General features: G+C 47.4%; 1 protein-coding gene across 1 annotated transcript in view; it reads right to left on the minus strand.

The window, feature by feature from the left end:
* The window catches only part of STAC (SH3 and cysteine rich domain), a 54,509-nt gene that overhangs the window by 25,206 nt on the left and 13,526 nt on the right, over positions 1 to 15,777 (minus strand). Inside the window, exon 2 of the mRNA XM_072599227.1 lies at positions 2,346 to 2,607. Coding sequence (XP_072455328.1) covers positions 2,346 to 2,607 — 262 coding nt within the window. The remainder of the gene's footprint in view (positions 1 to 2,345; positions 2,608 to 15,777) is intronic.

Here is a 15,777-nt window from a genome sequence, read left to right on the forward strand (position 1 = left end):
ACTGGTAATGTCCCCCCTGACAAACCATTGGTCCTGCTCATAGAACATCAGTTGCAAAGACTAAGAGGAAAGAGGCAAAGACTAGGGGAGTCAGGCTGTGCCCCAGGTTGTAGAAAGGACATAGACCCTCCTCAGAGTACTCTGGCTAAAGTGTTAAACTGAGGACTAAGGGTATGGATAAATGGATGGCTAGTTAGCTAGATAGATGGATGAATAGATGGATCAACCCTAAATGCCCTGGGCTGGACAATATGGAAGAATCTGTGACTGAGCCCAGAGGGCCACTGACTGCACTGGTGAGATTTACTAATTCTGCACTGGCGAGCTTTGCTGATTCCCTCTTTGGAACTGATTATAGCTCTTGGTGGGAGTAGCTGATCTACATCTAGACACCTTGAACTGCCCTAGAATGCTAGGTTTCAGGCTGTATCCCTAGTTACACACTACCCACTTCTTGGAGAAGCTTCACACACATGGTCAGTGTGGTAGTTGTGAAAATATATTTTTGATTCCACTACATCGAGTAATAGTTTTATATCATATAAAGTTGTCTGTCTGCCTGTGTGGTGGACTCCATTGCCTTCCTCACATGACTAGGGCTTTATGAAATCCCCTCGACTGGGAGGATACAGAATTGTCCTGGTGGGTGGGACCTTCAGCCCTATTCTGATTGGATAAAGTTGTACTCTATTACCCCTTGGGTTAAGGGATTCTGTCACCCCGAAAGCTGGGGTCAGGATGTCCCCAGTTCTCTGAGAGCCAGTGAGAGTTTGGCCTTTTCTACTGGTGTGGAGTGGAGAGCCGAACCACCAGGTGAACATGACCCTTCCCAGAATCTGGTCCTTTTGTCAATTTGGAGCAGGAGGCTCACTCCACTCCTCTCTGATGGGTTTCCCTGGGGCCATGCCTAGTGAGGGGCAGCAGTGACACCTGGCTTGTAAATGAGTGAGCTGTGAAGGTATCACACCAGCTCCATGACTTCTTTTAGCTGAAGTTTCAGCCACTGTCTTCAGGTTCACAGAAGGAACTCTGCCCCCTGAGGGAGTGAAAAGAGACCCAAAGCAGGATGCCAGGAGTACTCCATAGTCTACTGAAGGACAGTTTGCTGGAGAATGGAAGTGCCCAGAGGTTCAGCGCAGGGAAAGCAGTGGCAGAGGAGTCACGGCTGCTCCATACTGTGCAGGAAGATGGGCAGTCCTCTCTGCTCCAGAATGTGTGTCCCTCTTGGTTCTCTTTCCAGGGCTTTGTTTCATCTATCTTTACACATCTCCAGGGATGCTGGCTCCCCAAGAGAGGGTGGGGAGTTCTCCCTCGAAGCCACTACTGTGACCACATAGGTCTCATGGCTTTTCTCAGTATTTAACTTCAGTTGTCCCCTCCATCACACTGCTCTCAGCCCCTGCATCCTCTGATCATGGGGCCAACATGATGCCTTGTGACTACTACCTTGTCTGCCAAGCTTGAGCTACTGTCCCTTTTGGCTTGTCTCCAGGAGAGTAACCCTGAGTAACCCTGAACCCTGAGTTCTCTGGAATTCTATGACTGAATTCTGTGGGTCATGAAGGTCATGTGTGTGTCAGTAAGTGAGTGTGTGTGTGTGTGTGTGTGTATGTGTGTGTTTTACCCTGTTGTGGTATGGAAGAGACTTCTTGGGAGGTGACGGGCAGCCCCAACAATGGCTGGATGGACCCAGTCATGGCTACTGTAGTGTGGACTTTGGTTCAGATACAGACTGAGCTAAATGAGCTCTGACACTTACTATCACCATGGGCAAGTCACTTTGTTTCTAGCTGTCTAGAGAAATCCCTTTAGCTTCTTTTCTTTCTTTCTCTATTTCTCCTCTCTCCCCCCCCTCCTCTTTCTCTGTCTCTTTCTTCCTCCCTCTCCCTCTTCCATTTCTCTCTTTGTCTCTCCTCTCTGTCTTCCTTTTCACTTTCTCTGTCTCTCTCTCTCTGTCTCTCTTTTCTGTCTATATCCTGAGCTTTCAGGTTAGCACCTCAGCCGGAGTAGCCTGAGGAGGGTTTCTAGGAGAAGGAAGGGAGAGGTCACAGACGGGCCACTTCTACAGGAGTTCCTGGCCACATTTCCCCTTTAATAGACTAGGAAGTCTGGATGCAAAGACTGGCCAACTCATCGGCTGAGGCAAGCATCCCAGGGCACTAGGCTCACCCTGCCTAGGTCCTCATAGCACACTTCTATCCCCATTAGCCTTTCCCTTACAATAGCATGTCACTGACCTGGCCATGGGCTAGTCATGGCCCTGGCATGAGCCCTCCCTGAGATCTGGGCCAGCCTCAGATGGCCCTTGGCTCCCCCGTGGCTTAAGGAAGGGGCTGAGGCCTTACCTACGATCATGTGGCTGCAGGCGTCACAGAAAGTGGGTTTCTTGAACACGTGCTCCTGGAAGACGTGGGCCCCGCTGCGGGCCGGTGTGGCACTCAGGCTCCCCATGCCGAAGCGGGCCTGGCCGGCTTGGCTCGTGGAGGTATCAGGCAGCATGTCTGGCCGCAGCTTGCCCTCGCTGCCAGTTCCTTGGAAAAAGTTGTCGGCACTTTTACTCCGCAAACTTTTGGTCTTGAAAGAAAGCGACCGCTTCAGCTTCTGCAGCTGCAACAGAATGACAGAAGAGGCCCTATTACTCGCCATCACTTGGATTCCTGTGCTCTTGGGCTCTGTCTGGTCCCCTGGCATTGCTGATGCCCCAGAGGGTACCAGACTCACCCTTTCCCTGTCTGGAGAGGTTCGTGGGCACAGGGAGGGGAAGCCATCCCTCTCAGTCCAGCCCAGACTATAGCGATTGAGTGTAAAGTCCACGGGCGGGTGGGCAGTGGGGGGGGTGGGGGGTGGGGCAGGCTGGGCTGGAGAAGCAGCTGACATCATCCTGCTCCTCCTCTGCCTCCTCACAAACCTCCAGAGAGATGCTAGCTCCCGTGCCAAGACCAGGATGTGACTGGGCTCGTTATCCTTGAAACAGAAAACCACAGAACCTAGGAGTGGAATGGTTCTTGGGGCACTTGGCCTGCAGCATGACAAGGGCCCATCCACTGGCTCTGCAGACAGCCCGTTCTGCTGCGAGGCCCTAAGCTTCTATAGTCAAAAAACAAAAAATTCCACTGGCGTTGTGGGACACACCAGAGGCTGAGTGTCCTGTGAAACGCTGCTGAGTGACCAGGTCCCCTCAAGGAGAGCAAGGTCCATGGGGCCAGTGTCTGAAAACAATCAGCAGCACATGATAGAGAAGAACTTGCTTCACTTCAGAGGCAACGTGGTGTCATTTGGGATACTTCCAGCACTCTCATTTGGGTGGAGGACCTCTGGCCAAATCTCACCCTGGCTACCCAGGAGACCTTGGAGGAGTTACTTTCTCCTGGGCCCCAATTTCCTTAGATTTGGGGGGGGAATCTTGAAAGTCCTTTCCAGATCCAAAATTTTGTTATTTTGAATCAAGAATCCTGAGTGCCAGCCCTGGAGTTGTCTCTTACGTATCTTGTGACTGTGGGCAGGTTATTTCAATACTGAACCTGTCTTTTCATCTCTACATCTGTAATGACATCTGTCCTTCCCACTTCCCAGGGTGGATTTGAGGATTCAGGGAGGGGAGTCTTCAGGGGGAGGCAAGGCAAAGGGATGGGGCAGTAAAGAAGAACCCATTTTCTCTGTTATCCCATTCACAATATCAGACTGATCCTTGCAAGACTACAGTCCCCATCCCCCAAGGTTCTCTCCACTCTTATTTGCGGACCTCATCACTTCCCACAGGTCTGGTGAGCTTCTCTCTGCAGATGACTTTGAATTCTACATCCCACCTTCAGCTGTCTCCTGAGCAGGATGCTGCCTTGCACCTCCAACTGCCTGCTAGATCCTTCCACCGAAAGAGACTTCTCTACCATAATGAACCTCAGAGAAAAATCATGATCTTTCCCCCCGAACCATTGCTTCTTCCGACTTCTCTGTTTCTGTTGAAGGCACCACCACCCTCCTTGTTCACCACCTTAACGTCACCCTCCACGCCTCATGCTCTTTCACCCAGCATTTGAAATCAATTGCCAAGTTGCGCTGCTCTCCCTTCCTCCACACCTCTCCTTTGTCTCCGCTTTTCTGTACTGACACCATAGCCCTCCTCGTGTGGGTCCTCAGCTTCTCCCACTCAGACTCCTGTAGCAGCTACCTAATTGTCATCCCCCTCCCCCCATCATTTTGTATTTATTCTGTATGTATCCTTGATCTATCTGCTTGCAAACTTTTTATTTCCTCAGTGGAATGTAAACTGCCTGAGGGCAGGAAAATACTTAGCACAGGAAGCAAAAAATAAATCCTAGGTGATCAAACTAAAAATGAGCGTTTATGTAGCTTGTCAGAGCTTGCTTTTGTATCTGACTGAGTCAGGAAGGCCACTCTGCATCTGTCCAAGTCCTGGGGGGAACCATTTTTTCCTATGACTAAGTTAACTACCCCTCATGCACCACTTTGCTCTTTATGGACCACTTCTTGAGTTACTATTACTTGGGCTAAGTCTCTAGGACTAGAAGGGATACAAAGATGAAACGAGTACTAGAACTGGGAGTGCTCCAGAGCCCAATAAACAAGCTGGAGGCTCACTTCCCTCCCCCTTTCTCCTCCCCCCAACTGGATCGGGCAAAGGAGGAGGCTCAAAGACATATTCAGCTTATTGCTCTGGGTAGAAGACTGCAGAGGTCACAGATCTTTTTTCCTCTGCCAAGGAGAATAATGATCTTGGGGTTGGAAAGGACTGAACAAGATTCTAATGATCAGACGGCGAGAGAGCTCATGGCTGCCCTGAGTTCAAATTCTCTGATCTAGGAGAACTGCATCCTTAGGTACTCAAGGAATGGGCAGATGTGGTGGCTGAGCCTGTCAGTGAAAGTCAGAAAATCCCGAATAGCATAGGGAGAGAGAGGTATTGCAGGCCTGGGAAATCCAATCCAATCCACATTTATTAAGCACCTACTGCATGCCAGGTATTGCACAAGGTGCTGGGGATACAATTAATAAAATGAAAAACGGTCCCTGCCCTGGAGCAGTTCACACGCCTAGGTGGGGGTGGGAGGGAGGGAGGAGATAATACACCAAAGGAGCCAGAAAAGCAGGGATGTAGCCCAGGGAGGATTTGCTGCTGGAGCATCTTGTTCTGTGCAGTTGAACCCAGGCAGGGGATCAGACTCAGAGTGGATTGAACTGGAAAGTTCAGTTTCTGGCCTCGGTATTGGGAGGGGTTTGGTACTCCACCCTCCAGCCCTCCAATTTGAGGGAAGGGGAAACTGAGGGAGGTAGTGTTAGTCAAGGCTTGCAGGTGGTGGTGAGATGAGAGGTGATGAGCTTAAGCTGGGAAGGGCGCATTGTTCCTCGTCATTGAAGTCTGATGGAAAAGCAGCTGCAGAGTGGTGGATTTTTACCCAATTTTTGTTTTCTTTTATTTTGTTTTGTGTGTGCACCTGACAGAATTGGATTCTAACCTTAACCCTAACCCTAAATGCACTCTGATTCTATCAGGTCAATGAGCTGAGCCTGTAGTGAAACTGGAGAATGTCTTATCAAAGAGGAGACTGATGAACACCTAGAGAAGAGTCTCTAAATTACATCTAGCTGGATTAAGATTCAAGAACAGGGGTTTTGTTTTTCTTGCTTTCTCAACTGGGGAGGAGGAGGCGGCACAGAGAGAGTGTGGATCTGAAAAAAAAAGTTAATTAGGGACAGGTTTTGCTAGAGGAAGCTTAGGTCCTTTTTCGACAAGCATTAAAATGGCAGATCAGGGAAAGACTGTAGCTTTGGTCTGCCCAGACTTTAACCAAGTGTTGGATCCAGTATCTCTTCTGTTTGTGTTTGTAAGGCAGAGAGATGCCATGTGGGTCACAGTATAAGCAGACATTTTCATGAGTGGCTAGATGGACAGAACCAAAGGATGGTCATGGAGGGTTTGGTGCAAGTTGGAAGGGAGTCTCCAGAGGATTGCTCAGGGATTTGTGGCTGACCCAGGTGATGCTAGGTAGCAATATTTTATATCAGTGACACAAATGATTGCATCTATAATATTTTCAGATGACTTTGAGCTGAAAAAGATGGTTAACATGAGACAGAGTCAGCCTCATGAAGGATTGAGACAGACTGAGTTGAATCTGCAAAGAAGATGGAAAACAACTGAGATAAATGGAACATCATCCTTGGGCTAAAAATGGACTTTCAAGTGTCTTTGGAATTATGACTCCCCAGCCTTGTGAAGATCAGGAGGTTGCACTGGGCTAAAGGCTAAGAATATGAAAGGCACTGGAGCTGATCCTGGGCTATATTCAAAGAAACAAGAGAAGTTAGTCCCTCTGCCTTGTCAGATCACCTCTGGATGATTAGGTTCAGTTCAGGGAGGACAGCACAGTATAGAGAATAGAGCACTGGCCTTGGAGTTAGGAAGACCTGAGTTCAAATCTCACCCCAGATATTGACTAGATAGCTATATGACTCTGGGCAAGTCACTTAACTTTTCTCAGGGTCTCAGTTTCCTCATTTGTAAAGTGAAGTGTCAGACTGGATGGTATCTAAAGTTCCTTCTAGCTGTAAATCTATGAAAAGGACATTGATACAATGATAGCAGATAGAAAATAGTGGAGAGTGAAGGATCTTGAATTCATGCCATATGATCATTTGAAGGAACTGGAGAAGAGCTTGGGGCTGGGTATGACAGCTGTCTTTGAGTGTCTGAGAGGCTGTCCTGGTGAAGAAGAAATGGGTTTCCTGCTGGTCCTCCTAAGGCATAACCAGGAGGGGGCTTGGGGCCGGAGCTGCAAGGAGGCACATTTAGGCTGGATTCCAACTGAAACCAGAATCATTTAGTGTTAACCTGCAGTGGAAGGGGTGGCCTCTGGGGGCAGCAGATTGTACTTCTGGACATTCTTAGGTCAAAGCTGGATGACCTTGGGAGTGGGAGAGGGGTTGTAGACAGGAGTCTTGGCTGGGTCTGAGCTGGACCAGGTGCAGGCTGGGGTCCCACCTCTCTCTGATCCGAGCTTTTGGGGGTTACATGAATCAGGCTTCTATGGACTCGATCCCTTCATTTGGTGGGGAAGAGCTTGAGATTCTGGTGGCAGCCCTTATGGTAAGAGACACTGGCAGCCAAGTTTTCAGCTGAGCAACTTCTAAAGTCCAATGCCGAATGGGGAGAGATGGCAATGCGATTTAAGCATTGGGGCACCAAGGGGACCCCTTTCTGCTTGGCTTTCACTTCTCCATCCGACAGCTTTTCTGAAGTGTTCCCTAAGCCCCTCTGGCTCAGACTCTGCTCCAGGCAGGTACATCCTCATGTCTCAAAGAAAGGGCAGTATCTTGGGCCTCATTTTTAAGGTTTTGTGTTTTTAAAGCAAAGTTTAGTTGTTGGTTTTAAAAGCAAGCCTAGCTAAGTTTTCATTAAAGAAATGATGATTCAAAAGAATGTCTTTTATAATTGAGTATTTGATAAAAGCTTGTCTTTTTAAAAATTTCCCTGGGTGCCCACCCTAATGAAATGAGCTGTGTCTGCCCAAGCCCGGGGGGGGGGGTGATGTTCCCCATGGGCTCCTTTCAATGAAGACTCTGTCCCTTGCACATTACAGTAACTGGAGAGAATCGGAGGGGAAGCTCTGGGGGGCTGCTAGTGGCTCTGTGGGATACCTAAGAGTTCCCCTTCTTTTCTGGGTCAGGCAGCAGTTCCCATCATCCTCATGGGCTAGAAGACACATTTATTTTTTTAATGGGAAAAGTTACCTAACAAGTAATCTACAAAGAAAATGGAAACTGTCAGGAAAGGAATTATGAGCCCTGGGTGTAAAGATGGTTGATCGACTTTGTGCTAGAGACGCAGACCCAGGTTTGCTTCTGAGCCAGGAGAGAGGCCCATTTCAGTGGATGGCAAAAGGCACAGAGAACCAAGACTCTAAGGAAAAAACCAGGAGTTAATCTTCCAGTGTGTGCAAAGCACTTTAGTGCCTGCACTGTGACGGAGAGAAGCAGACTCCATTCAGAAGCAGGCTGCTGACAAAGAGTGGGTCTTTACCCACTGACTGTCCAGCCACCACGTAGTGATATTGAGGACAGGTGAGATGGGGTCCAGTCACAGACTGAGGTCAGAGGACAGTGGAGGGCTCCCCACTCTACTGGACAAGCTGAAGCCTCTAGGGAGGTTTCTGGTGGGGGATAGTGGTCCAGAGGATTGTGCCTAGGACCTAGCAGGGGCTGAATAAATATTAACTTGACTAGATGCATTAGATTTAAGCAAAGATGTGGGTATGAATCTCAGAGGATCAGAAAGGGCAGAGGAGATGTGATGGGGATCAGAGGTAATCCTTCACTCTTAAGAACCTAGCGCCACCAAAGTACTGAAATCAGTGACTACCTGAACAGCAGAAAAGCAAGAAGCAGCTTCTGTGAGCTATCCAGTACTCTCTGAAAGCAGACAGATACAAGACAGTCCCTGGCTTGGCATTCTAAGCTCAGTAGAGCCTGGCTCCCTTTCCAGGTTATTTCACTTCAAGTTTCTTAAGACACACTCTGAACCAGTCAAAGTGAGCACGTTCCCCTCATACACAAAACTCTAGCTCTCATCTTTATGCCTCTCCACAGGCTTCTCCCCATGTCTGGGAGGCTCTTCCTCCTCCTCACACCTATCTTTTATAATTCAACCCTCAAATCCCTTCCAAACCCAGTTCAAGAGCCTCTTCCTACCAGAAGCCCTTCTGCACCCTGCACCTACTGGCAGCACCTCCCCACCCCAAAGTGACTTGGTCTTTCTTTGTTTGCCTGTGACCTCACTGGCATACAGAGCAGACAAGGAATCTACTGCTACCAACCCTGATCCGCAGCTTAGAGAGCTAAGTGAATATGCCCGCGGTCAATGGATCGTTGGTAGGAGTCAGAGGAAGGATCTGAATGCAATTCTGCTTGGCACTAGGAAGGCTCTCTAACCATTATACCACGCTGTCCCACTATTTACATGGTCTACAGTTTTTATTTCCGTGTCTTCTCACACGGTATATTCCCACAGCAGACTGCATACTCCTTGGGAGGAGGAATTGTTTCTTCATATCACCAATGTCTTGACCAGGGCATGGTGCGTAATAGTTGCTGTTTGACTGCCTGGTCTCCATTACTCAGGGCAGCTAAACTTGACTGTGATCAGTCTGCCCTTTAAAGAGCTCAGGCACCTCCCTTCCTCTTCTTTCCTTCCTGAGATTAAGCTTCTGATCTCTAGCTCATCCTCCAGCAGGTGACCGGGGACCAAGAGATGATTTGGTCCCCTCAGACACTTGCTGGCAGCCCTGGAGGTCTGGAAGAATCTCAGCTTCTGATCAGCCCTCTGGTAGAGCTTCTAAGGTCAGCAGAGAACCCTCTGTACAGTTTCTCACTGGAGCCTTGCCCTGGTTCTGGGGGGCAAAGATGGCAGGGTTATTATTCCATTTCACAGAGCACTGGTTATATGTCAATCAGTCAGAGGATCTGGGTTCTAATCCCCCCGGGGCACTTTCCAGCTCTCAGCCCTTGGACACATAGTCACCTCCCTGCACATCAGTTAAGATGTTTCTTCATGTGTCAAATGAGAGGCTTACATAGGAGATCTTTCTGGCTCATAATCTAGGATCCCATGATCCCATAATCTAATGCTGGTGCATAAGATATTATAATTATCATTACTACTGCAATCCAGGGTGAGTGAATATTCCATGAGATAATAAATCTTCAAGCATTTGTTGAACACCTTTTACAGTTCTTCCTTCCACATCATGACTTTCCCCTGTTGCCCCCATTATGGTTTTGATATATCTTGAGTCAGCATAAGAAATTAAATGGGAATTTGGGAGAGTTTTACAGAAGCCACGGATGACACAGAAAAAGTTTAGAAATTCAGAAATGCAGAAAATGCATGTATAGCATCATATAGTATCAACATATTTTATCTCTTAATATACTCAATACACACAATTTCTTTAAAAATATACATAATTTCCTTTTAAAAGTTAAAATAACTGAAAAGATTAAAAGTTTGTGAAAATAATTCAAAAGCCAGCAGATGACACACAAAAGCTAGTATTTATTAATTAACATTGACTTACGTATAGCCTATGACAAGATACTTAGCCTGAATTTTACAATAAGGTACTGTCATAGTACCATAAAAGAAAAAGAAAAAAAAAATTGACCTCTTCTCTGGTATGAAGGGAGGGCCAAAGTTTTTCTTTGGCCAAAATAGATTTTTCAGATCATGGAGGGAGGGGAGGGTGCTGTGCTCCTATTTCCCCACCCCCAACACGGAAGGGATAATTGTATATGCTAGGTGTCGAGGACAGAAAGACAAGGAATGAAACCATTTTGACTCACATTCATAACTTCAGGGCTTAAGCTAAAACCCCATCCACAAACTTCTTTCTTGGCTCCTCCAAGGACCCCTGGAACCAACCTCCTATTGAGCTGCAATGTCCTTCTTTCTCTTGGTTTCACTTACAGCAAGAATATCAAGATGCCTGGGATTCAGCTCCTCCAGTGACGTTCTCTTGCTGGTCATTGGATGAGGTTCTCCATTTAAAGGATCAATGGTCAAACTACAGACCACAGACCAACTGTTTTCTGAGAACCAGACCAAGAGGTGAGATCCTTGATGGTGATGAAATCTTTGATCATGGAAAGAGAAGTAATGAATTAGAAGAGATCAGGGAAATTAGGGGAGCACAATGAGGTGACCTCCAAGAGTTTTTCCAGTTCCAGACCACCATGAAAACCCATTGAGACAGAAGCTGGGGAATGCACTGCACAATGAGTGTCTTTGAAGGGAAGCCCTCGTGTGGGTCCCTGGTTTGAGGGTTAAGGAGATCATCATTCCTCCGTCCCCCGCCCTCATTGGGAGTCTTGCATTCAGTTCAGGAAGGGCATTGAAAGGTTGGGGAGAACATCTGAAGGAAGAGAATTTGGCTGAAAGCAGAGGAGGCTCCAGAACATGAGAGTCATATTCAGGGATGTGAATGCAGGATTATCAGCCTCATTCCGTGTAGTTCCAGAGAGAAGAATTAGAACAGGGGAGTGGGAGAGGAACTTTCAGCTTGATGTTATGCAAAGCTTCCCAACAGTCAGAGCTGTTCAGAAAGGGGTTCCCACTAAGCATATGCTCATTGTCTTTCATCCTGATCTCTCAAGGAGACTTCAGAACTGAAGACGTTTCTCCTCCTCCTCCTCCTCTTCCCCCTGATCAATTCTTAGGAAGGGAGAAGCCAGTGGGGTTGGGTAGGGAATGTACTTAGGAGTCCACTGGCCAGGGAAAATCTTAGGGCCCTGGGAAGGAGACCCCAGATGGAGGGATAATTGAGGACATTTGCTCACTTGCTATCTCCCATCTCCTATGGTGGTGACCTGCTTCTTCAGCCTGAGGTGACAGACCTCATTTTCAGAGAGTGCAGGGCTCAGTTCGAACTTTCAGGGACCCTTTGTTGAGGGCAGAGGTGGAGGAGAGTAGGGCTTTTCTTTATCACTTCCTGTGTCTTCTGTCCTAGGACCAGGTGAGGTACCCTAGACCTGCACATAATAAAGGTGCTGGCAGAAAATACATCCGAATGATGCTTTTGAGTCACTCAATAGGCACATTTTCTGTGCAACAATCTCCTGGAAGAATATTCACAGCAGCCATACCAATCCCTTCTCTCATCTGGATTGCCCTCTGTCCCAGGGCCCCTGCAATGGTACTTTGGGACCAAGGCAGAGAGAGTGGAGCATTCTTGATCATGCCCCAATTCCCCTCACCATGTACAATATGGACAGGAATCTCAGAACCCTCCTCTTCCCCCTGCCTTTCATAGACTCATAGGATGGAAAAGAGCTAGGAGATGCCCAGTATGTGGGTGGCACATTGGACTGGACACTTCCCCCTGTCCCTTCTCCAACCATCAGTTTTGGACTTTGAGATTAAAGTCCTTCTTGCCCTGACATTTAATTTTGGCTCAAGGAGCCAAACAGAGATTGAGAATGGTTGGGATTCATGCATCCTTGGCTGAGGGCACTGAGGTATTAGACTATCTGCTGTGACTAGGACTAAGGACAGGGGGATTGGGTCTGGCGCTGCAGAAGGAGGACTCAACTGAGACAAAAGTCCAGTAGAGATTAAGATGGAGCTGGGAGGGGGGATGATCAGCTGCTGTGAAAGACTCAGTGCTTGGTAAGAAAGCCAGGAGACCACTCTCCTCACCACCATCTCCTTGGATAACAAATGGACCTGAAGGGGGTCCTCCCTGGATCACCTTGGTCACCTGTAAGGACTGGGGTGAGTAATTAGAAGGGTCCCTTCTGCATCCCCAAAGGGAAAGATGAGGAATCTTTGAGAGAGTAAGTCACTGAGGGCTTTCCGAAGCATACACAGCAATGATCCAATACTGTTGCTACTATGCACGCCAGACTGGGTGGCTTCCCAAAGTATGAGCTGTGGTGATAATTGACAAAGTGGTGTGAATGAAGGGAGGTCCCAGAATTGGAGGAGAGGCTGTATGGCACAGGGGCAGGTTAGTATTTTGCCTAGTAGTCTGAAGTCCTGTTGTCTTTTCATAGCACAAGAACTCAGAACTCGAAGTGAATGGAGTATTCTTGGACACAGCCCCTTCCAAACACAAGACTTGGCAGGATAAAGCTGCTGGTGCATGGGCATGGAGAAAATCTCCTTCCTTGATTAACTAATAGGTAAAATAAAACGTTATCAAGGGCATGCTATGTACCAGGCATTAGCTGTCCGAATATCAGCAAACAAGACCATCCTCATCATTAAAGAGCCCACATTCTGGTGGGGGAAGACAACTCGTAAAGGGGGGCTCAAAGTGAGGGCACAAACATGGTGGCGTGGTTTGGAAACCACTGGGAAGTGACAGACACCCAGGCCTTCTGGGAAAGAGAGCTCTCCTATTAGAGCCCAGGGTCTCATGGGCAGAGTCCAAGATTTCAGTGTATGTGCGTGTGTGTGTATGTGTGTAGAAGCAGGAATACACCTGGGGAGAGGAGATGAAGATGATGGACAGAATACAGGAAGCAGAATGTGGAAATGAATCCGCTGAAGTTATGGCTTAGTTCCTGGAGCTTCTAGACCACAAGACAAGGGCCAGAGGCCAGTTGCCTTTGCTGCCAAAGCCCCCAGCCCCAAGCCAGCGCACACCACGTCTGTACCTGCCATTCAAGAAGGACGAGAGCCCTATCCTGTGGATATGAAATGGAGCTCAGGGCAGAAGGATGGCATGCTGCTTCTCAGTTGGGAGGGAACAAAGATGTTTGGGTCGCTGGTGTCCTCCACTCAAACATAGTCAATGCTACTACTGAAACGTGAACCCCCACCCCCCCATGCAATAGTGATAACGGGGAACAGTCTGAGCATAATGTGAATTTTGCATTTGCTTGTGCTCAATTTCATCTTTCAGAAAGAAAACTGCCCCCAGCTGAACCAGCTGTGTAGGAATACACAAAGGACACACTGCCAACATCTGCCAGCTGCCTCAATTCACTGCGTGGGCTATTTTACAGACCCGTGTTCTGTTATTCTTTTGCTTTTTTGTGATCACACACACACACCTACACTTACACACTCACACTCACACACTCAACATCCTAAACATGTCTAAAGATCCTGGTTCAAAAGCACCAAGCAATACATGGGGAAGAAATCTTGAAGCGTTAAGGAGAAGCTTGAAATAATAAAGCCACCTCACAGAAAGGCAAAAACCAAATTACTGAGGAGAAAATGAGCCTGCAGAAAGCTTGGAGAGAGGGCGAGTGAGCTAACTAAGTTTTAGCATTCTGAACGTTTGTAGACATTACTGGGCCAGCAGATCTGTCTCTCCCTGGGGCTGTTGGCTGGGTGTGCTGGGGAAAAGAGCTTGGCTTTTCTCTTCCCTGTCCTTTTGCTTCAGATAGTGTAGTAAACTGCACAGGTTTTATGATTCAACACCTCTTCCTCCTCATCAATCTGGCAAAAAAAAAAAAAAAAAGGCAAGAAGGATCCACACAGCTAATAGAGAGGGGCAGAGAGCCAGGTTTTTACTGGAATGCAAGTGAAGGGCTCTTGATGTCCATACTCACCACCCACCCCAAGGCAAGAAGCTGCCAGATCTTTACCATATTATGAAGACCAAGAACGCTATTCTTTTGGGCACAGCATTGGTGGTTGGGAAATAGAAAACGACGGAAAGGGCCTACGCTGGTAAGTGGGAGCTAAGAGCTCTTATCCCATTTGAGAGGGATGAAAGTAGCTTTCATTTGGAACCTCTTGCTCATTTGTTTGTCCTTTCTCAAAAAGGATGACAACATCAGGAAGATGATGCCATGACTTGTAAGTGGATTGGATTTAAGTGAGGGAGGGCTGTGCAAAACCACCAGCCTGACTCTCCAAAGCCATCTGGTTCCAGTGGCAAGATATAGATCAGGATGACTGGAGATGTCCCCTCCCCCAATTTGGAACCACTCAGGATCAAACCTTCTAGACTAGAGATATTTGAGATGTGGTGAATCAATATCATTCTGGTAGAACACCCTTGGAGACAGGAAGAGAGATTGCCCAGCCTAGGCATTCCAGGATCCTCTTTGTATCTCCCTCCAACTAGGTGGCTGCCACTGAGAGCAGAGTCCTCTTTTTTGTCCTGCAAAGGTGGGACAGATCCCAGGTCCCGTTGATCCATGCAATCCCCAAGCTACATCTTATATACTTAGCACCACATCTTACGTGTGTAATTGTTCTGTAGTGGAGATGGGGTTTCTATTTCTATGGCTTATTGGCTCTATTAAGACATCCTTAAAATTTCAGCAGCTCAATTCCTTTCCCCCTACCTAATATATGGTTGCCAGTCAGCTCCCCTTGCAAATACAAAGATTCACAACGCTAAAGGAATGAATAGGTTTATTATAAACCAGTAAAACAAAGTAGATGGGAAAAATTCAATACCCCTGAGTGAAAACTTTCTTACCAGCACCCAGAAGAGTCTCAATCATCTATAATGAACAATCACACATTCTTCTCTGGCTACATCACAACAACCACAGGGAATCCACAAGCATTTATTAAGCATTTACGACCTGCCAGGCACCGTGCTGAGCTCTGGGGAGCTAAGGAAAGACAAAACCTATACCTGCTTTCAAGGCATTTACAGGGAGGCAGTATGCAAACTCCTCTGCACAAACAAGACACAAAGGACAAACTGGAGGTTTGAAACCAGTATAAAATATATCAAATGAAATGGATCTGCCGGGGGTCTACTTTTTAATGAATTCTTTATGATTACAGCAAAATAGCCCCATTGGAATTTGATCATCCAATAACCAAACATACTCCATGAAGAAATGGCAAAGAAGATGGAAAGAGCCATAATCAGCCCTGACTGATTATGGAAGGACTCTGTCTTGGAACAGACGCAATTTTAAAGGCATTTAGGCATCAATAGTCAAGACAAGTCAAAGAGATAAAGATTTTATAAGAACAAAAAAGATCCCAGAAGGAGCTTTGATAAAAAAAGAGGTGACTGAAAAGATACAAACAACCATCATTTGTTACTCGCTTGCCTCGCACAACTGGGGAACCAGAGGACACTCAACCCCCTCCCCCTTCTCCCTCTCTTGGGCTGGAATATTCCAGAACCCACCCAGGATGGCACATTGCTGGGGGCCTCTACTCAGTCAGATCTATTCAGAAAGTCAATGCACAAGACACACAGAGGACCCTTCCCTGTCTGCTTGTGTGCCCATGAAGAGGTAGCCTGCTGGAGAAGGTCATGTGCAAAGCCCTGCCTG

Source organism: Notamacropus eugenii, chromosome 3 (genome assembly GCF_028372415.1).
Source record: "Notamacropus eugenii isolate mMacEug1 chromosome 3, mMacEug1.pri_v2, whole genome shotgun sequence".
Lineage (NCBI taxonomy): Eukaryota > Metazoa > Chordata > Mammalia > Diprotodontia > Macropodidae > Notamacropus > Notamacropus eugenii.